The sequence below is a fragment of the Acartia tonsa genome, chromosome 11 (genome assembly GCF_053477335.1).
Source record: "Acartia tonsa isolate MP-2025a chromosome 11, ASM5347733v1, whole genome shotgun sequence".
In the NCBI taxonomy this organism is placed as follows: domain Eukaryota; kingdom Metazoa; phylum Arthropoda; class Copepoda; order Calanoida; family Acartiidae; genus Acartia; species Acartia tonsa.
This window is the reverse complement of record NC_137270.1, coordinates 15,612,419-15,635,188: the sequence shown is the minus strand read 5'-3', so window position 1 is coordinate 15,635,188 and position 22,770 is coordinate 15,612,419. Positions and strand designations below refer to the sequence as shown.

Here is a 22,770-nt window from a genome sequence, read left to right as displayed (position 1 = left end):
TTATAACTACCTCTTTTCATCTTTCCCCTCACTCTTTAACACTTAAAAATGGGCCACCCTATGTAACTGAGGCGCTAAAAAGTAATCCATATAAACTGGACTAGCATTTCATTCTTTAAGTTTGTTTCATAAGTTTTATCATATTTTGTAAAAACACATTCCTGTATTCGCTAGAGGTGGAAGAAAGAGTTGGCGACTGTCTCATGGCAAGAGTTTGTGAGTAGGAAGGTGGTGGTGGGTTATTTGACGTCATGGCTGCCGTCCCCATGGGGTAGGGCGGTGGTGGCTCCATCTGCCCGTTCATCAGGTCACCAGGGAACAGACTCATAGCCTGAAAATGCACAATTTCATTATAATTTATTTACTGGATTTATCTTAATTACAATTAGTAATTCGATTATGTATTTTGCCTATCTAATAAAATACACTTTGCGTTCATCAAAACAATATATTAAAAAAAATTAGGTAGGTAGTATACCAATCAATTCAAAAACTAAGAACCGCAGTTTTAGAAGAAAATAGAGAGAATTAAATTTGGGGATGGGATATTTTTTTCTCCAGGCTCTATTTATCTTATGAAGGTGAAGGTTCCCTCTTCAAAAATAAACCTTATAAAAAGCTTAACTGCCACATCGATCAAGTGGTTAGCGAAAACAATTGCGACACACAGACAGATATTCAGTTATTTTTATATAAAAATAAAAGTTACTAAAACCTGCAGCTGTTGTTCAACTTGATTAGTGGATTGTTGTTGCTGTTGTAATCTTTGTATTTCCATGTTGGGATACAGGAGATGTTGTCGGGGAGGCACAGGACTAAAAAAAGAGGTTTTTTTAATACAACCATCTCGTAATCAGTGCATAAATGACACTTAGAATCTGAATTTTGTAATGAAACTTGCCATGAGTAAACATTGGTAGGTCTTTTTCCACTATATCGAACAAAAAGTTGAAAAGGTAACGGCTGGCGGCTCAGCGGTTTAGCGTTTTTATGTTGTTGGCTATTTTAAACCCCTTCCTTAAACAACATTGAATTGAAATAAACTGTTTAATTGCTTTATTTGAATATTTTTGAGTCTACTTTTTCTTCCGTCTTAACTTTAAATTAAAAATACAAAAATAACATTTGACATTTTTAATGTTAGTATTTTTTCAGGACTGTTAAAAGGTTAAAGGACATTTCATCTGATGAAAAATTACTATGTAATATTTCCCAATATCTTTATTGGCTGATTTAAAATGAACACCTAGTTATGCAATAATAACATGCATAAACCCAAAATATATACATTTTATCTCAAAAAAACAAAATAAGAAATGTACCTATCATAACTGTTATGAAGTTTTATCAGAAATATCGACAACATCATACAATAGCAAAAAATAATCCAATGGCAATATTTGAAAATATTAAAATAATCTCACCTTGTACCCCTTGTACTGCCAGTTCTGGCACTTAAACTGGAAACAGGAGAGGCCGTTGCACTAGATCTATAAATTATATAAAGTATTGAATTTAAGAAGATGTAGTTCCACAAAATGTATTTAAAAATGATAGCTGCATAGAATTGTCAAATTATAACAATGCTATAAAATAAATTAAGAAAATGGATAGACAGAAAGATAATTATCAAAACTTCTTTAGGAACTATTTTTATCTTTTAATGAAATAAGTGTCTTAAAATAAAGTTGACTGAAAATAAAATTAAATATAATGAATGATGAAAATAACTATTTTAAGAACCTGGTGTTATCTAGGTATTTTATTTCACAAGAATAAACTTTCAGAATATTTTCTGAACTTGGTAATATAATCTTTATATTTTGTCTATATAGAGGTAAACCTTACACTTGAAAGTAAAATAAAATATCACAGGTTTACTACCGTTTCCTGAATTCTTTACAATCCATTTATAAAGAACTTAGAAAATGTTTTTGATGCATTACCTTGAAACTAAACCAGAAGGAATCGGGGAAATCCTCCTATGATATGAAGGCGGTGGGGGCGGGGGCACACTATTCCCCAAACTTGAACTAGAATGCGGGGGCACTGGGGGTGGAGGCGTAGAGCCCCGAGGCGGCATAGGGGGTGGCGGGTTTGAACCCCTAGGTGGGGGCAAAGGTGGTGGGGAGCCGGAGTGATATTGTCTTTGAGCTGCGGATGATGAAAAAACGACAGAAGCCTAAAAAAATGAATTTGATTTACAAAATAAATTTTACAATATCTTAACTGAAATCCAATTTATTATATATAGGTATATGTTTCTATTACTACATACCACCTAGGTACCTACATAATTTCAAATTGTTAAAAAATTTAAAATTGGCAAAAACATATTTAATAACACTTAAAACATTTTTACTAACAGAACAAATGTAAAAGGAATAGTTTCATATTTGTTAAACAACTATTTTTGGCAAGATACAAGCTCAGATTAGGCAAAACTTAAAATAGTAAACTCACTTGAATAGCAGAATCCTGGGACGAAACCGCCAAAACAGGCACCGCATGATGATGACTTGACCGCGGCGGCAGTGCGGGCGCCGCGTCGCTGGGACTCGAGCTGCGCCGTTCTGACAACATGGCTACGGCCGCGGACGGATTTGAGGCCATCACAGAGTTGTTTTGATTGATAAAAATTTGGTCATTGTGGTAAAAGTATTGCGGTGGCAAGCCTTGGCCGCGGTTCTCATTGCTCGACTTCCGCTCTAACACTGAAAATCCTGAAGCTTACATATTTGGAATGTTTTTCTCTTTCAAAAATGTTAGTGCAAAAAAAGAAACAAATTGAAAATAAATCAATAAAACTTGGCCTTAGAAAAAGCAATAGCATTAGATGTCACTTTGAAGGACAGTAATATCAATACTGTACAGTATATAACGGTGAAGAAACAGCGGCAGAGGTAGTTTTAAACTAGCTTTCATTTTTATCAAAAAATGTAGGATGCCTTAAAGTAAACACTGTTTTCATAAGTAGAAAACCTTATATATAATATTTTTTTTGTAATGCAATTCTAAAATAATCGGGACAAAATAAAGATTTTACAAACATTTTAATGAAAAATTTGCTTTATAGTATATGAAGATGCTTTCCTGGATCTTTTCTACGCATACTAATAGCCGAATCAGTAGAATCCGATCCAGCCGAAATTCGGCCGTCCTCTTGAATCGGCACAGCTCGGATAGCCGTGGCAATGTAACCCCCCGAAACGGGTATTAAAACAACGGGTCCCTGCTGGGACTGTTGCAGTTGCATGTCCCTGTTTGGGAGGGGAGGGGGCTGCCCCCCGTCACGGTAGTTATCACTCATTATAAACTATTTTTCATTTACAAATATATAGAAATGTCTGGTTAATTGTCTATGTTAAATATTAGGCTTCATTTTTACATGTTCTGAAATCAATTTATATGAAAAATATTAAGACAAATACTGTATTTCAAACATTATAACAGTAGTATATGACATAAAGTTGATCATAAAATGTTTTATTATTGATTAATATATAATTTGTAAAAGTGTAAAATTAAATTATTATATACCTTCTCTTTCTGCAACTAGCGAAATTGATAAATTCATCAAATTTTCCCCAAACAACTAAGAAAACATATTATACTTTGAAAAAATAAAATCTGATCGAGCAAATTTTAACTTTTACCTGTTTTTATAATTGCTTTCAAACTTTCATTTTCTATAAAATCCTATATATATATTAATCAAACAACATAATAATAATAATAAAAAGTTAATATTTCATTAATTTTAATTATTTTATACACAAAAAATGTAAACAATCAATTTAAATTAATAAAAATATTTAATTGTTTACAAATTTTGAAGTGAAGGCTCATTGTGTGTGTGTGACGTCAGAGTGTCTCTATGCTCTGTGAATGCCGCGGCAAATTTCCAATATTTTCAAATGTCGTCTTTGATTTTAAAGAACAAATGTCGTCGTTACTTTAAAATAAAACTATTCAACCAAGGGATATTTAAAATACGTGGGTAAAGTGACATGTGAAGTATTGATGTCAATTTAATCAACAAAGTAACTGTTAAGAGTGGAGAATTCCTCACTAAAAGAGAAATATATTATGAACAACTTTTAAGCTTCAAGCTAATAGGGTTATTGTGGCTGAACTAAAAAATATGTTAGTACATTTTACTTTTTATTAAAAATACATTTAACATTCAATACATTTTTCAAAACATGTATAATTTTAAACATAATTTATATACTGTTATCAACTTTAAAATGTTTTTTTTTAAAACACATAAAAAATTCTTTTCAAATAAAGCTCAAATTTTAATATCAAAGTTTGGAATTTATACCATTTATATGACAATCTATCATTTGATAAATATGTTTAATACAGTTTCCATGATTGGTAGGTATAAATAATACTTACCATGTACTTATTTAGAAATTGCAGATCTGATCCTTTTGCTGATGAAGTTTTCCTTGATGAATTGGACAACCCAGACAACAATATCATGAAGTCCCAGTACAGATAAACCTAACCAGAGCCCAAACTGCTGCCAACATCAATGATATACTTGAACATATCATAGTTGGCTACTCTCTCAGTAACAAGTACTTTTGGATGGAAAGAGATAAGAGCTTCACGCATAATATGTTTCTCTTTGATTCCTTTTTCATTACTAATATATGTTTTCCTTCTACAAGATTTTCTTCAAACTTAATATTGCTCAATATCTGTACCATTTCTATAAAGTTTTCATCAAAGGCATTCTTAAAATCTCCATAAAAGTTTTCAGAATAAGTAAGATTGCATTGTTTGATGTAAGACAGCCAGGGAGGGACACACTCTACATTGTTTTGTCTGAAATCTTCCTGTATTTTGTCATCAACACATTTCTTAAAATTCTCTCATGTCATTGGTCATTCTCACAAAAGTTCCTCTCTTGAATGCTGACATCAATATAATACTTTGCTGCTCTCTCCATAAAATTTTAGAACCAATATGAGATGACATATCTGGCATGATGTAGCTTCTGTGATTTCTATCTGTAATTAGAACCCTTGCCTCCACAGGTCGCCTATTAGTTAATTTCAACTTTTGGGTAATATTGACATATGAAGTTTCTTTACACATACCATACCTTTGTATAAACACTAAATCATCTTTGTATACTCCTCCAGAAATGCCCATTCTCTCGTGTTCATCCAAATCAAATACCTGACTTTTGACTTCATCAAAAGTAAGATTTACATTAGCTCCCCAGGAATGGCATTGTTTTGTAACATTGCAATAAGTATATCCTGCAAGGAAATTATCATATGATAAGAATTCTAACTCAAAAAGCCTGTCAATATCTGTCTGATTTATAGGGCATACTGTTACAAGGGGAATATCATCATCAGTAATATCTCTTTCATATGTTGAATCAACTCTTAGTGGGTCCATCAACAACATTGTTGCTGTGTTAAGTTGGTAACAAAACATGGCAAATGCTACAACCCAGATAATAATCTTGAGGCTCTCAAGAACTTTCATTGCAGTTATTTAGTCCAAATAATAAATTAAATTAACCTTACTTTCCAAAAGCCTAAAGTTGATTGTAAAACTCACATGTTTAACACATTAGTTTTTTTATCCAATAAACAAACATTTAAGGAAACTCTATTTAATTAACTACCTCAGGTATATTTGGGTTCTAACAGAAAATTTGATTCTGATGCAATTCTACATTAAACTTTTATTTGGACTGTTGATATCTTTCTAATACTTAGAATACTAAAAAACTTATGTAAAATAAAAGGAATAGTAGCTTTGGCAAAATTCCATAAAGTTGTTAGCAAGCTTCCAGTCAAACGCGCTTATTAAATCAAAATGTAATTAATGTTGACCAAACGCATATTTAAAAACAGTTTGACCTCTTAAGTGCATTTGACTGGAATCATACTCACAACTTTACAGAATTTAGCAAAAGCTACTATTCCCTTTTTAAAACATTTAACAAATATTCTTCACAACCCATAAAAATATTAATAAGAGCCATTTAAAGAGCTGGGGGAAGGTAAATAAAAAATTCCTTATTCCAGGGGAAAGCTTTAATTTACAAAAATTGGATTTAGTAAGGTCAAAGTTATTTACTAAAACCTGAAACATATAAAAAGTTGTACAGAGGAACAAAGAAAACCAGAAATGTCAATTGTGTTATGTCTGTAGTGAACCAAAAATCAAGTTCCCAACAACAAAATTTATTTGAAAAAAAATCATGAAACCTATACATAATTTCAGCTGTCATTGGGGGTCAACTCATAATAGAATTATCAACATCTATATCTGCCTCCAAATATTATTTTAGATTTATGTTGCTTGATGGTTAAACCTTATTAGACTCATGGAAACATTTGTGTTTAAATTGTTTGCTTAGTTAGTTAATTTTTTATATTTTCGACAATTTACACACATAAATGTTTAATTTGCGGCTTAAAAAATTTACCTTTACTTAGTTAATTTCTATACAAACTTTTTGAGTGGCTTGATGTTTCTTGACTTCTAATTAAATTTTTTTAATGCGTTTAAAAAAATGTTATTCCAAGGTCGCAGTTTTGGTAAATAGTATCAGTGAAATTAATCAGCTAGCTATAACCAACAAGCAAATTAATTATTTAGCCCTATTTCACCATACTTGCTTAAAACCTGTTTTTTCGAAGATACAATTGTTAGTACTAAAACATTCATACTATGGTAATTGATATATTATTAAATGGATATTGCACCAGATTTGCATGTACTCTAATAAAATTATACTTGCATCTGGCTAAAACAACGATACCCCCATCAACATCCTATACCCAACCCCTCCCCTATACTGGATGAACGAACTGACAAATAAATGAGTACTATAAGAAAGATGAAATTTTCATATAAAATAACCATATCCATAAAATTTGACTTTACATATAAATGGACATGATATTTATTTGATTATTTATTGTTCTTTTTTTTATGTATGTACAGTGTACACCAAAGATTAAATTTAAAAAAAAAACCAAATTGACAACAATGTCCTCCTGTCAATATATCCACATATATTATATCAATTATTGTGATGTGCGTGTTAAGTTTTAATTGGTTGTTAATATCGAAGATTTTCTATATTAGATATACAGAGATACATAATCTTAAAATCAGACAATAGGCAAAAAGTAAAGAAACAACAAGGCCATATAAATGGTTAGATAGTGTATATATTTTGATGCAAAAGGACAGTTATTTTTAGTAGCGAAGCTACTCTATAACTTGAAATGTCCGTCTGTCTGTATGTCCGTCTGTCCGTATGTCTTAGTTTGGGGGAAACGTGATTTTCTCGGCTCCTATAAAAGATAAAAGGCTGAATTTTTTTGACAAAATTCCCATTATTAAGGAAACCAAATAGTTATAAAACATCAATGGCGGTCAGACCGCTTATTAGCAGGTTTTAGGCTATTTTTGTATTTTTCACATTTTTCTCCATATCTTTGGTGTTTATGGTCCAATTTCCAAAATTTTTTCAGATTTAGATATCAAAATAAAATTTCCTGTCATTTTAAGAAAACAACTATGACGGTCAGACTGCCTTTAAGCAGGTTTTAGGCTATTTTTGTATTTTTCACATTTTTATCCATACCTTTGGTGTTTATGGTCCGATTTCCATTTTTTTTTCAGTTATAGATATCAAAATTAAATTTCCTGTCTTTTCAAGAAAACATCAATGGCGGTCAAACTGCCGTTTTGCAGGTTTTTGGCTATTTTTTACATTGTCCTCATATCTTTGGTGTTTATGGTCCGATTTCAAAGTTCTTTTAGTTTAATATATTAAAATTAAATTTCCCATTGTTTTGAGCATCCAAATGAACAAATGTTGAAAAGGTTTCGTGATTTTTCCCTACAACTAATCTTTAAATTCTTTTACATAATTTTTGTGCTTCGCTACTTATGGATGTTGTCATCCTTGTTTTTATTTAGTTTGCTGTAAAAAGTAACATTTTTTAGGATAACACTTTGCTTAGGTATATGTATCATGTAAAATATTATTCCCTTGTATAATATGAAGCGTATGACATAACATTTTTGTTGTTCTTATAAATGGAAAGAATCCTATAAATTTGTTTAAATAAACAAAAAAGTTTACAGTTCGACAGATTAAAAGGCCAGATTGACCATCTAGATCTATTATTTCTATTAAAATAAATCTCTGAAACTAGAATATTTATTTTTTAAGGTGTGTCCAAATGAATAAAAAGGAATTATAAAAATCTTTAACTATATTCCTAAAACTTTTTTTTTCTATTTGATTATAGACAGATTCTATATGACAGCATAGCGATCAAAGCCCTTTGAAAATTTTAGCCTCTAAATATTCTAAAGAGGACAATCCACGAACGAGAGCACATGATTCTAAGTACCTTCCAGCATTGATCCTAAGTATTTTCTTTCAGAATATAATAGGTCACCATATATTATTATTATATTGACGAGAAAATTTATGTTTCACCACGATTTTTTAGGTATTTTAATTGATTTTAAAACTTTTATGAAGCTAATTCTTTTAATAAAATGGATATTTGATGATACATATGCGAATACTCGTGTTATAAAGATTGTAAATTAATCCATATTAGCATTAATTTAAACATACATATGAGATATAGTAGATGTGCTTTTGACTTTTTTTAATTTTTATCATTTGGCAACATGGACAATTAAAGACACCCCGAACTCAACAAAACGTTTGATAGAATTTTAACGAAAAATGGTGGACATTTTTTTACTTTTCTTCAACTTGAAGTGGTGAAACATAAATTTTCTCGTCAATATATTAATTATTTGATAGTGACCTATTATATTCTGAAAGAAAATACTCAGGATCAATGCTGGAAGGTACTTAGAATCACGTGCTCTTGTTCGTGGATAGTCCTCTTTGGGTACATATATAGCGTTGTGAGAGGCAAAAAATAGGAAAGAAAACTAAAAGAGTCGCCACTAAAGGAGCACAAAAAAAAGTGTGGAATAGCTTAATGGTTAGAGGTCAGAATTTTGATCATGATGATTTCAACTTAAAATCTTTTTTATTTTTTTTTCTGCTTGTGGACAGTCCTTCTTTATTATTCCTACAAACTATTGTCTGCAATCACTATTTTCTTTGTTTACAAATAAAGCTCAATATTATGAGAATGCCGCAATTACCCTATAATTTCTCGATTGTGAAATACAAATTTTGCCCCCCAACGACAGCTGAAAAAGGCAATTTAATAAAGGTTGCGTTATTTTGCCCCCCAAATCAATTTTCGAATTAATTTCCTTGTTGGTTATACCTTATTCCTGGAAATTAATTCTAATCTTACTTATTTGTATTTTCAAATAACTTACCTTAGCAGCTGCGCGTCTGATGCTGAATATTGCGCTTTTTTAGGCCATGGCATTCCCCCTACTCAACTATTCAAGTAATGACATGGTGTTTAACTGATTTAAACTTATTTATTAACAGAATACTCTGCTTAACTTGATCTGGCTATTCTTCTAAATGTTTTGCAGCTTTGCTACTTATAGAATGTTGGCATCCTTGTTTTTGTCCAAGGAGCCGCTATACTACTCGTAAAAGGTTAAAATTAGCCCTACATCAGTCACAAAATAAAAAAATAATACATCTTACATTAATTTTTTTAAAGTTTAATACATCAAGGTATGTTATTTTAAATTTAATAATTTTAAAATTTTTGTCAATAGTTAATTTACAGATAAATTTTCAAGAATTGTAACACACTTTTCTTCATATACTTCTCTGGGTATTTTTACTTCTTCTGATGGATTTTCTTTTGTTGGTTGCTTAACCTTTATTTGTAACAAACAAAGGATACTCTAAAAGTAATAATGAGATTAAGAACAATTTTTCAAACCTACTCTATTAGTGTTATAACCCTGAGGAGGTTGATAACAGCGCCAGAAATTTAAAGTAGGACCGAAGGCACTAGTAACCCAACTGTAGCAGACTTACAACCAACCCTTTCATTTCGTCTTGGAGTCCTAACTGTAGAAGGTAATGAGTTGCGCTTATTTTGTGTTAAGACATTCCCCCAACTCTTACTATTAAAGTCACACATTCGATATAGCATCAGTAGCTACAACTTTAAATTAGTGGGTTATGTGTTAGGGTATCTCAACAATGCTGCTCTAGAAATGGCTCTCTCTACTAAACTACTTGATCTGAATTATTTCATCTGAATATTGGCGATAAACATCTTTTTTTACTATTGGTAATCGTATAAGTATCTGTAATTTTGCACCTTAGACTTAAGGACAATGTTTGATATTAATTGCAATATAGCATCAATGACGGCTTCAGTTCTAGAGACCTCTATGGGCACTTGAGGAAAGGTTGGGGTTATTGAACAAGAGGTTCAATTAATCTATTACCATTGATCACCCACATAAACTTCGCCATCTCAAAAATTTTGAAGAGTAAAAGACGTTTTAGGATAATTTTGATGAGAAAATATTCATCTGCTTTCAAAGAACTTTTTCTTATGAAAACTTTAGATATATCTTCCAGTTAATTGCCTAAAACCTGCAAATGACCGTTAGATGCCACTAATACCTTGGAATTCTTTCTAGGCCCATCTACATACATGTGTTTATATCAATTTATGGAATAGTTTGAAAATATCATTACAAATCTCATTTTTTCCTTTTCAATAATATCATTAGATTCAGAATTATTGATTAGCTGCATAAACAAGGAAGAATCAGGTACACAACATTCAGATATGTTTGATAACAGTCTTACCAGTAATGACAAACCATCACTCTAAACAAAGAACACTGCACTGATATGTTGCAATCAGATCACTTTTAATTATAAAAGATACCTAACAGCAGTTCGACCGCCATGAATGTTTTAAACTTAAATATACTACATAATGTTGACAAGAAGTTTCAGCCGTCTATCTCTAACATAAAATATAAAATCTCTGTTAAACTAAAGTTAGACATTGAATAAAAATAGGGCCCAAGTAAACCGGCATTGATTTTATGATTTGATTTTATTATTTGTAGAAAATCAGTTCTAATCCAGCAGATTTTAATCGGTTTCACAATTCACAGCCATACTGGAAAGCTTTTATTTACCTGGATGTCTAAAGATTTGGAATTCAGCAATGTTTTAAAAAATTCTGTAGAAGTTATGACACTTTCACAAAAATCTGTAACTGCCTGTATAATAAATGCAATTAGTTAAAATATGATTAATATGATGATTTTACAAGCACTAAGTAGAAAGATACTGAGCTTGATCTTTAAATCGTTTATAGGTGATCTAAACCGGGGTGATTCATTCAGCGCGCCATCAAATTATTAATACCAATCTTTAAATCGAATTTGCATGGGCGATTTGGCGGGGCCAGTGGCGCGGTACTGGCACAGCAATGCCACTCACCGAGTGGCATTGCCGCGCCAAATCGGGGTGATTTATTTAATAAATAAATATTTTTTTTAATTACTTTAATATTTTATTGCAAAACTATCGTGAAAACATTTTTAAAGTTATTTAAAAAAAAAATTATATGTTAATGTTATATATAAAATACCATACTGACACGGCATTTTATATAAAATACCTTACTGACACGGCTTTAGTAATAAATTTGTACTGGCGCGCGTCGATATTTTATTGAGTGTCGCAAGCGATTTAACAACACCGCACCGAAAATCTTTTAAAAATCAATGTTTTATAGGTGCACCTCTGAATCGCCCCGATTCAGCGCACCATAAAAACGATTTAAAGATCAAGCTCAGATAACATTTTTTGATGTTTTCATTAGAGGATTTATTTTTAAATGTTTTTTAGTTCAAAGATTTTTCTCTTTAAATCAAATTACATAATAATCCATTTCTTTAGATACAAAAAAATCTTCCAAAAGAAATTAAAATGCTTAACTCAATATTATAAATATTCTTGTTTTGTTTATTATACCTGTTGACTTAACAGAATTAGTTTGATTAGAAGTGCTAGACTTGTTTCTGTAAGTTCATCATCATCTTTTTCTAATAATAATAGATTGTAATTTTTATATTTTTTAGTTTTTGATTTTTTGAGGGGCACATAAGTATTATATTCCAGTATGGCTTCGAAACCGATTATTATCCGCTGGATTAGAACCGTTTGTCAGCCACACTAAAAATTATGTCTAGCAACGTATTACAGACAATTTTCCATAAATATTTAAATAAAAATCACTAAACAAGCTTTAATGTTATAATTTTCATTTTAATATCCGCGGAAAGCTACTCTATAATTGTTAACAGAAAGTCCGTACGTCCATTTCAAACATGTAATTAAAAAGAACTTTTTATGTGGTATACTTATCCTATTTATCTGATATATTAAAATAATGATTTCTATAACATCAAGGTACAATATTATAAGCGAATCATCACTATAATCAAGTCCTAAAAATGTAAGTACGTCCTTAAGATAAGACCTACCTAAACTGTGCGTAATGATATTTGTTAGGACTTGACAAACCCCACAGGGTAACAACAAGTTTATGTAGGAACTGCTTTCCTAAAATAAAATAAAAGATGATGGAAATTTCCCTCAAAGTACCTTGTTGTGCATCGAACCCCTCCTTTATTTTTAAAACATATTCAAAATAGGGGAAGGTATAATTTGTCGCATGTTTGTTTATTACTTTAGGTCGTCTTGGGTTTTATATTTGGTTCAAGGTTGACCCACGTCCCACAGGGTTCGGGCATAGTAGCTACAGGCCCTAGGGTGGAGGGGTTTTATTTCTTGATGGACAAATTAAGGGAGCGCACTGTGTTATGTTCCAGTAAGATCTACAGTTTAGTTTCAGAAATGTGTAGGTAAATATTACGAATAAAATATTCAATTATATTTTATACTTCAATTATTTTACATTGTAAAAAAAAACTTACTTCACAAATTTCTACACTCCAATTGACAAATGGCAGAGACAGCAGTTTCAATGTTTTCAAGATAACCTCACTGAAAAAGCATAATCACACAAGTTTCTTACATGGTAATAATTCATTCTCAACTAGAGACTATGCCCCTAGAGGCCTCTAGAGGCATTTGAGGTGGGAGAAAAGTAGGACCCTGCCTATTTTAAATTTTAATTATAAAAGAATAAGAAAATTAGTTAGATGGGGTGATTATTTAACTAGGGACGATTTCTCTTTGGAGTGTAGTTGTACCTTCCCATAAAATAGTTATAAACCTTTCCAGGAAAAGACAGATAGACATTCTGTTACATTTATATAAGCATATGATTTTTTTGCGTAATATAACAAATTGACAAGAAATTAAAAACAATATTTTAATGTAAATACACCTTGTAGTTTCTTGTGTAGATTTTATTGGAGCAATTATCATTTCTAGAAGGTTCTTATTACTGATAGCACTGCAAGTTTAGTTTTGCTGTAATTCCAATTATATTTGAAATTTAAACTTTAAAACAATGCAAAGGTGTTGCTATTTTGTCGACTTAAGAAATTTTGTCATTGGACTGTTGATATGGGGATGTCATTTTAGCCATGAATAATGAGCATTAGTTAACTCAACCATATATTTGAGTAGATATAGTAAAAAAAACAGTATGCCATCATTATATCAGCTATGGCCACTTTTTATTTAAGTCATAAAATCGACATAAACAAAACCCTTGAAACTGCATATAGATTGAATGTCATCACATTTGAAAGTTAATTATGCATAATTGATGGACATTAAGTACTCAATTAAATCCTTCTCACTTCTTGAAAATGTAAAGCAAAACTTTCCAAGGGTTTTCTAGTGTTTCCAGAATTTGGGAATCTAGGAACTCAAGCCACTCCTTTAGAAATACATACGATGAATTTTAATTAAAACTGCTTCAAATAAATAGTGGTGATGAGGGTCGATAATAAAAGTAATAGGTAGAGATTAAAAGAGGTTTAATCAAAAAGGAAGAAAACACAAAAACATTTGTACTAATTTGGCAAAATTAATTTCAATGCATGTTTCCCTGATTTTCTAAATCCTGTTCATCACCAGAATTATCATTATCAGCATTCTTAATTGTGACATTACTATCAACAGAGGCAGTAGTAAGATCTTCATTAAGTTTAGCAACTGCAGGATTTGTTGGCTTTTCTGGCGGATTTCCTTTTTGTGTCTGAGGCTGTAATATTGAGGGGTGATATTGAACATTGTTAGCAGCTGTAACTGGCTTGCTAAAAGCTGTCTGGGCAGCTGCTAGGGAAGTACTATAAGCTGTTGTTTGGATAGCTGTTATAGGCTGACTGTAAACCGCCATTTGTCTGGGAACAATATTTAGAGCTTGGGTTTGTGTGGGTGGGTTTGATATTATTGCTCTTTGACTGTTTAATCCATGCATAGGAAAATTGCTGGCAGCATGCTGATTAAAAGCTTGGTTGTTGTATGCCATTTGTGGGGCCGCTGCAGCTGTTCTTGGGCTAGTAATACCTGAAGTCGAAACGGCTGAAACTTCAGTAAATACCTGTGGCCTAAAACAACAAAAAAAAATAAAAAGAATTATAATTTTTAAGAAAAATTCAACTGTAGTATGTATAGGTAGTAGTTTACCTGTTTAGTTTGGCTTGTAGGCACTGATTATGATATGCAGGGCTGTTTTGCTGGAAAAAAGCAGCAGAGGGATAATTCGTTGTCGGAACTTGATTCAAATAAGGCTGGTATTGATTTGATCCATGGGGCATAGGTCTTTGAAGTGCAGAATTATAAACCATGCCTGAAGAACTGTGGAGGCCTATTTGGGTAGCCATTGGGTTTTGTGTGTCAGGCACGAAGGAGCTCACTCTGTAAGGCGGCTGTTGATATACAGAAATTGCTGGATTATGACATTGTGTTTGTTGCATCCTTAAATATTGAAAAAAAAGCTGATCATTATCATAATATTGTAGGCATTGTCGACCCCAAAGAATACTCCTTACCTAAAAGATAAAGTTTACCTGGGGAAATATTGTTGCTGTTGCAATTGATATGGCATTTGACCATCTGGGCTCATTAGTCCACCAGTAGGAGCACTTGGATTTAACAGAGACTGTTGGCTTCCAGGATTAAAGGAAGGCTGATGGTTGTTAGTGGCAGGTTTGTTTGGATTAAGGTATGGGTGCTCTATGTTGGATAACGGTTGCAATGGTCTAAGCACCTGGGTGTCAATCATGTTTCCTTAAAAAATGTTATTGAAAATTAATGCTTTACACACAATAATCAAACATTATTGTCAGGAGGTTATTGGTGATTTTAATTGATAAATTGGTATACACCTCCAATGATAATTAACAAAATTACCCTTTCTTTAGATTAAAATTATTGGTTGAAAAGTTTGAGACTACTATTATTCTGGAACCATACAATCAAATTCAAATAAAGTACCCAAAGTTTATAAGTCAACGAAAAGCTAAAAGGTTTTAAAACTTTGGATACCATTGCATTGTAACTTAATGTCCCTTCTCTCCCTGATTAAGTCAACATGTAATATACAAACAAGACTATGTTTGAAGTGCACCTTAAAATACAAAAGATGGTGGCTGAATGTTAAAATTTGAAAATTTGCCGAAAGCATTCAGCAGGAGAAACCGAACCACGTTTTTTATCTACCCAAAACTGCAATGAATAGTTTAAAAATCATAGTTTCGAGAATTATACCTGGCAAAACAGCATCAGAAAGTCTGCGGTCTGGATTGTGTTTCCCCAGCAGGAGTGCAGAATTAGTTGCCTGTCCAATATCAGAGAACCGCCTCCTATTATGCCTACTTCCTCCCGCCCGGGGTGGACCAACGGATTGTGCATACGAATTCCCTGATTTTCTTTGTTGTAGCTCAAGATTGCGTGTGAATGCCGCAAGTTGTTGTTTTTGTGCCTCGTGCTTTTGCGCCACCCGTATTAGGGTTTGTGAGTTACCGGATAACAGTTTGGATTTGTCCTGGCGTTGCATTTCTTTGGCCAGTTCTTGGCTCTCTGAGAGAATTACAGTCAAAGGTTGAATTTCTTTGCCTCCGGTTGCAAGTACACGCCCCTTAATTTAACAAAGTTTAAAATTAACAAATAAAAGATTAGATGAAAATTATTTGCTTATCATAGTGGCTATTTTTAAATTTGTTTCAGGTTTCCTGGAACAATAAGGTATATAATAAGGTATATAAGCATAGTAACTCCATCTGAAATCTTGTTCAGATTTCAGTCAGTAACTATTTAAAGTGCTGTTATAGAGTATAATCCAGACAACTACTTTACCCTATCTTTCACCTGCTAGCAAATTGCTTTCTGTTCTTTTGTAGAGACTTGGCTGTGTTTACATTTCCAAAACTATCAGCTGATTTCAAAAACCCAATACAAAAACGGATAAGAGGCTCCGCCCTGTAGACAAAGGTGCATATAGCTATTGCCCCCTCTAATTATTTTAATATTCTTGTTGAACTATTCATCTAGAAGTAAGATAATTACAGCAAAAGTTATGGTTCATTACCTGTACAAACGGATGATGGGCTAAATCTGGCCAACTTAATCTTCTTTTACTTTCCTAGAAAAGAAAGGATGAAATCAGCCATAAGTAGCGAAGCATAAATATTATAAATGAGAATAATAATATTGGAGAAAATAATCACAAAACCTTTCTTACATATTCCTAGGTAGACGTATTATTTAATATTTATATTTTGAAGCATAACTGACAAACTGACGGAAAAAGTAAATTATAAAATGGATGCTTGTTGGTATACAAAATCTTCATATTTTTTTTCAGCTATCTACCTTGAATAGCATCTGAGAAAATCGCATTTCCCAATGGCATTACGAACTGACAAAGTCAATTATATAGTAGCTTCACTAATAAAAATTCTATTTGGTAAAAATCCTTAAAATAGATGGAATAATGGTTGATTTGTTGGTTACTTATATTTTTCCATTTATATAAATCAAAATTTTGTTTGAAATAAAAAGCAAACCTTTTCTAATACACCCTGTAGGAATGATCTAGCGTTCTCGGATAAGTGGGCTGGCCACTGGATACATTCATACCTAAACAAGGATGACAACATCCATAGGTAGCGAAGCTCAAAAATTATAGATGGACCAGGACATCCGAAAAAAATTAGCAATATAGCAGTGGCATAAAAAATAAACATTAAACTTGATCAAATACATCACGAAACCTTTTAAATTTTTAAAATGGTCTTTTGAAGAATAACAGACAGAAAACTTGGCAGTTTTCGCCCTCTTAGGGGCATTTTTAGGGGTGATTTATAGAGTAGCTCCTTTACTAAAAATATACTGAAATAAATCTTATTGAAAATGCATGCACTTTCATGCATTAATTGAAATAAATTAGAAAAAATGAAGATTGTTTTTATTTTCTCAATAAAACCTAACCATAAGTAACAAATAAAAAAACAAACCGAAAACTAACCCTCCCCCCCCCCCCCGCCTTTAATATCAATTTGCATCATGATAAGAAGGATTGGGGGGGGGGGGGGGGGATATCAAACGATAAAAATTCAGCAACTGATAATTAGTAATTACCTAATTTTGCTGATAAGTTTGAACAAAGAGCTGGTAGAGAACGGAGGCTGTCCACACAGGAGTTCATAGATAATACAGCCCAAGGACCAGATATCAGCTGTGTGGTCGTAGGGCTTTTCTTCTATCAATTCTGGTGCCATGTACAGTGGAGTTCCCTGTAATATAAATGTAATAGAATATGCCCCTAGAGGCCTCTAGCATCACTTTAAAATATTTTCTATGCCAATTAAGGCTATTAGCGGCACTTTAAAACATTTTTAGGCATAAAATATTTTCTACGCCAATAGTGGTGTCTGTCGGCACTTATATTTTTTTGTTATTTCTCTTACGATTTATCTTAGAAGGGTTGTGGTACCCTCCCCCCAAATGGTTATAGACCTTCCCAGGACCTATGAGAAGCTACATGGTAAAGAAGAACCATTTAGGTTCAGTGGTTTGCAAGATCCTTTGGTACAAAGACACAAAGATACCCTGTATTTGAAGACACTAGAAGAAACATTACAGAAATCTAAAATTAAAACCTCCAAAGAAACAGTTATAAAAAAATGTTACTTATTTTACCCTTATTTTTAATGTCTTCTGCTTTGATAAATATACAAGGATGACAACTTTCAAAAGTAGCGAAGCACAAACAAATTATGGATTAGAAATATATTGGAGAAAAATCATGAAAAATGGAAATGTAGGTTTCGGGTAAAATCCGTAAAGGTTATGTGTAATAAGTTTAAAACAGTAGTAGAACGATAATAGTTATTTTGTCTATAGTTCTTTTCAATAAGAAATACACATATTTAAGAATATTATCGTTCTACTACTATTTCTAAGCCTTAAAACACACACCTTTACGGATTTTACCCGAAACCTACTATCTTTCCCCCATTGAGTTACAGACTGACTGACTAACAAACGAACAAAGTGATTATAGAGTAGCTTCAATACTAAATCCCAAACCAAAACCCCAAATTACCTATATTTCCCTCAAAATAAAAAGCTTGGATGTCCCGGCTCACACAAGCATGAATATTACCTTAATTGAAGTAAGTACATGAGTATTAATGCCGAGGTTTCTGGCAAATCCAAAGTCACACAGCTTTGCCCGTCCTTCGTTGTCCAATAAAATATTCTAAAAAAATTGAGTTAAAGGTTGAGCAAAAAATGCGTAGATTTTTAAAATTCAAATCACGCGGCTTGTGCTAATAGTAGAAAAGATTTATACATACCATTAGAACCGCCATGAGCACTAATTTTTGGAAACATATGAACTTTTCATGTCGTGCTACGCATAGTTTAGTAGCTATGTGTTAAAATGTCCCAACAGACCTAAATCTTTAAAATCATATGCAAAAAAATTCGTACATTCATAAAGTTTTTTATTGCGCGACTTGTGTTAATAGTACAAAAAATGTTATGCATACTGTTGGAACCACTAAAAGCTCTAGTATTTGGAAATCTTTCTATTTAATTATTAGTGTACGCACAACCTGTGTAAAACAGTTCCAAAAGCAAAGTATTCAAATGTTTATAAAAAAATCTATTATATCAGACAAAAAAACTTTGATTATATTTGTTTGCAAAAAGTTATGCAAAAAAATATACACTACTGACAAACAGGCAAGCCAAACTTTTATAGCAGAGCAACTCCGCAGTTATTTTCACCTGAGGTTTAATGTCTCTGTGAAGGATCCTGTTTGAGTGTAGGTAGTATAAAGCAGACAGTAAATCACCGCAGAGCTCCTAAAATATTTACATTTATTCAGGGATCTTATGGGATGAGACAATGAACAATATATTCATATACTTATTCCCCAATTAAGATAAAGAATTACTTAATAAGATAAATTAAACAGTATGGACACTGCTAATTTGAAAGCAACCAATATAAGTTTAATAAAAGTACTCAAAGATTTTGAGCCAGGAAATAGGATAACGCGTTTATAAAACTTTGGGTATCATTGTAATTTACATTCAAATGTTTCCTCCCTCCCTGCCAATTTATAGTAAGACTAAAGAAAACTTTAAAACCTAGCCATTTTTTAAGATAACGATAAAACATTTAGACATTGCTTACTCTCCATACCGTATTATTTGAACTTAATTTTTCTTTTTAAAACTAAAATTCAAAGTAGAGGGTCTAGACTCTAGATGGCAAATCCTCTTTAAAATATAGTAATTTATATATATTCTTGCTATGAATGTAATAAATCAAAATGAAGTATCTAAAAAAATATCATATGCTTACCTGGACTCTTTCTTCTGGTAGCCGTCTATATCCCATCTCTACTTTGTACTGATCAAATAATCTAAACAAATAATATTTGTAGTGTAAGTAGATTCTATAAAGTATGTAAACCAAGAAACACTAAAACCAATTAAAATCCTTCAAAAATCATGCATTAGAATAATTGCAAAAACTAAAAATAACAGAGAACCTACATCCCCTCTTTTTAAACAATATGGAATACTTCCTGTAAATGAACTTATGACATACAATGTGTGTAAATTTATGCACTCATTTAAATATAACCAAGCCCCAAAAGTTTTTAATGATTGTTGGCATTTCACAAATAATGTTCATAATTACCCAACAAGAAACAATGAAGACTTTGCTACTAGAACTAATATTAACACTTACATTATGAATACTCCATTATATAAATTTCCTCGTATATTTAATAATTTGCCAGCAAATATAAAGAATATTGAGAACAAGAAATTATTCTCCAAAAAACTATTTACCCACCTCATTAATAACATAAACTAATAAACTTATTTTTCAGGAAAATAAGGGATAAGAAGAACTATGGAACAAATGCTGCATGAAGTCATTTTTGTAGTCCTCTCTTTTTTTTGTAGCATTTCTTTAGAAATCCAATTAATTGTAACCCCATCTAATCTTAGTTAATTCTACTTTCGCTCGTAATATTTACTTTTAAGTTTACTTATTATTATTTTACTATCTTATGCATTATTTAGCATATATTTTTTTTGATTTTTTATTAATCATACTAAGTCAACGTCTATACATAATTATGTATCATATCTGACTAAACCAACATTATTTCTATCCACTTTTTGTACTCAACGTACAATATACTTTAATAAAAGTACACATGAATAAATATGTCCCACCACTAAAAAATGGTAAACTAAATTACATTTTTTTCATCTTACTCTTAAAAGGACTGTCTCAAAACATCTAACTATTTATATCTTTTATATCTGTCCCCCCCTGGGGGCAGCCAAATTCTACTATTTTAGATACCTGACCAATTGGTGAATTTGGAAGTCACAGGGACACGGCACTTGGCACACCCACCACACCGCAACACAGCACCCCCCTGAAGTCGCTGACGGCACGGGTTCACACTGGCACGCAGCAGTGAATGGCCTGACAACGTCGAAGTACACACACCTCCACACACACATACCCAGCTGCAACCGCAGCACCTTTGTTGGACAGCTAGCCCCCACCTGGAACCCCAGAAGGGTACTGCCGTAAAAGCAGACCTCTAAGAGCCGACCTGTTTTCGGCTAAGGTGAACCTTTAAAGTGGACACAGCAACCTGTTCAACGCAGCAGCAAGCCTAACCTACAATTGTCTATATATTATATGCAAGTATCATAATAATAAATTATTTTAAATATTGCAAACACTTTGTACCAGCATCAACAAAGTGCAAGCGCCCCTAACTTAGAATATTGTGATTAATAAGGCTAAGTTTATTTTAAAATTATTACTATTAAATATGTACACTATTTCTAATATAAGTAGGGCCATATTTTGTTAACGTGATGCTAATGGTCATTTAGGCCTGTAATGCTGCAGTGCAATAAAACGAGGCGAGCAGTTATTGCACAGGAAAATAAATTACAATTACAATGTATTCCAATAGGTATAATCTATTAATTAACAAGTAGCCAGGGAGAGGGGTTAGGCATTGGGCTTTTTATTACACAAGTCCCAAAAGTTTTAGAATTACATTTTCTTGTTCATTGGCTCAGCAACTTTGGGGACTTTTATTGATCTTTGATCGGTTGGTTATTTAGTTGAGTGTCCAAACGTTTCAACAACGAATTAAACAATCAAGCAAATGTTCAGGGGTCATAAAAGAGAGGAAGAAACAAAGGACATCTATTATACAAAGTAGCGGATGTCTGTCCGTCTGTTCCTTAAGATCTCTGTAACCACTGAACCGATCGGATTCTACTCTTCAGGGTATATACCTATTGGTCCTGTGGTGGTTTTAAGCTATCCCCCCCCCCCTATTTTTAAAAAAAGATTTGCTGAAGATTTCCTTGGTCCATTTTATTTAAGAATTTCGCCTTAATTTTTTAGTCACCTCTTAGGGCAAAGCCCCTAGAGGCTAGACCGCTAGTGAGAATAAAAGATAAAAAGAATGACATAACATCACAAACCTTTACATAGTATATTTTTTTATAATATCCTTTGTTGCATCACCGCCAGACAAAGTAAGTTGACTATTGGACAGGGGTGTTTAGTTTATCCTGCACAAGATTTATTCCCTACAAAATACTTAATTTTTCTTCCCTTGCTAGTTTTTTTCTCCAAGGAAAGAAGGAGGTGGGAAAATGTTTTCAATACTCTTTATCTTATTCATTTTTCCCCATCCCACATATTTTTCTTGTTTTTCCTCCCAAGGAGGTGAAAATTTTTTTATAGGACTCCTACATATTTTTTTATCCCCCCCCCCCCTTTTAGCAGGGTATCCCATACAGAATATACACCCCTGCTAGTACCTAATGCTTTGTGTTACCTGTAAAGTTCTCCAGGTATAAACTCTGCCACACTGATTAATTCTTTGTCAGTTTCAAATCCGTCCAAAATTCTGACAAAAAAGCCTTTTCAATTAATTTTATTTAGATACTAAATATTTTGAAATTAGTGTATTGTAAGTAGCCCAGCTAGATTATCATTAGGGTATGGTATGTCAGTCACGCCGTTCAGAAAATGTTAAGCAAAAAAACCCAATGTATGCAAATAAGGTGCTCAAAAACTTTGAGAACATTTATTGAATTTGATTTGCTGGTTACAAACTGTTAGAGCCCACATTTTTCAACCAATAATTTAAATCTACAGAAGGTTTTTTTTTGTTAATTATGAAACAACATTTTTCTTATTACTTTTAATATGTTTCTTACTAAAGCTCATATGTCATATATTATATAATGTGACTCAATGGACT

The 22,770-nt window shown here is 32.2% G+C and overlaps 2 protein-coding genes across 2 annotated transcripts; both read right to left on the bottom strand.

Moving 5' to 3' along the window:
• Positions 1-82: 82 nt before the first annotated feature.
• Positions 83-3,389, bottom strand: LOC145332195 (uncharacterized). The gene is made up of 6 exons (XM_080177153.1): positions 3,097-3,389; positions 2,464-2,717; positions 1,947-2,182; positions 1,425-1,490; positions 716-815; positions 83-331 (listed from the first exon to the last, which is right to left on the bottom strand). Exons 1-6 carry the CDS (start codon positions 3,308-3,310, stop codon positions 116-118), a joined length of 1,086 nt encoding a protein of 361 aa, XP_080033279.1. The 5' UTR covers positions 3,311-3,389; the 3' UTR covers positions 83-115.
• Positions 3,390-9,653: 6,264 nt separating this feature from the next.
• On the bottom strand, positions 9,654-22,420 carry LOC145331450 (uncharacterized). The gene is made up of 19 exons (XM_080176100.1): positions 22,342-22,420; positions 19,806-19,866; positions 19,223-19,300; positions 18,594-18,689; positions 17,567-17,721; positions 16,993-17,065; positions 16,515-16,568; positions 15,695-16,064; positions 14,995-15,214; positions 14,612-14,902; positions 14,033-14,532; positions 13,808-13,861; positions 13,359-13,428; positions 12,943-13,012; positions 12,490-12,568; positions 11,978-12,048; positions 11,134-11,217; positions 10,696-10,813; positions 9,654-9,869 (listed from the first exon to the last, which is right to left on the bottom strand). Exons 2-19 carry the CDS (start codon positions 19,839-19,841, stop codon positions 9,736-9,738), a joined length of 2,553 nt encoding a protein of 850 aa, XP_080032226.1. The 5' UTR covers positions 19,842-19,866; positions 22,342-22,420; the 3' UTR covers positions 9,654-9,735.
• Positions 22,421-22,770: the final 350 nt, after the last annotated feature.

Excerpts from the sequence above, each read along its gene's own strand:
- LOC145332195 (XM_080177153.1), bottom strand. The coding sequence starts at position 3,310 with ATGAGTGATAACTACCGTGACGGGGGGCAGCCCCCTCCCCTCCCAAAC. Across the intron at positions 2,718-3,096 it reads TAGTATGCGTAGAAAAGATC|CAGTGTTAGAGCGGAAGTCG; the intron begins CAGGAAAGCATC and ends CTTCAGGATTTT. Across the intron at positions 2,183-2,463 it reads CCCAGGATTCTGCTATTCAA|GCTTCTGTCGTTTTTTCATC; the intron begins GTGAGTTTACTA and ends TCATTTTTTTAG.
- LOC145331450 (XM_080176100.1), bottom strand. The coding sequence starts at position 19,841 with ATGGGATATAGACGGCTACCAGAAGAAAGAGTCCAG. Across the intron at positions 13,429-13,807 it reads GGAAACACTAGAAAACCCTT|GTGCTATCAGTAATAAGAAC; the intron begins GGAAAGTTTTGC and ends ACTAAACTTGCA. Across the intron at positions 12,569-12,942 it reads GGAGTGTAGAAATTTGTGAA|GAAAGCAGTTCCTACATAAA; the intron begins GTAAGTTTTTTT and ends ATTTTATTTTAG.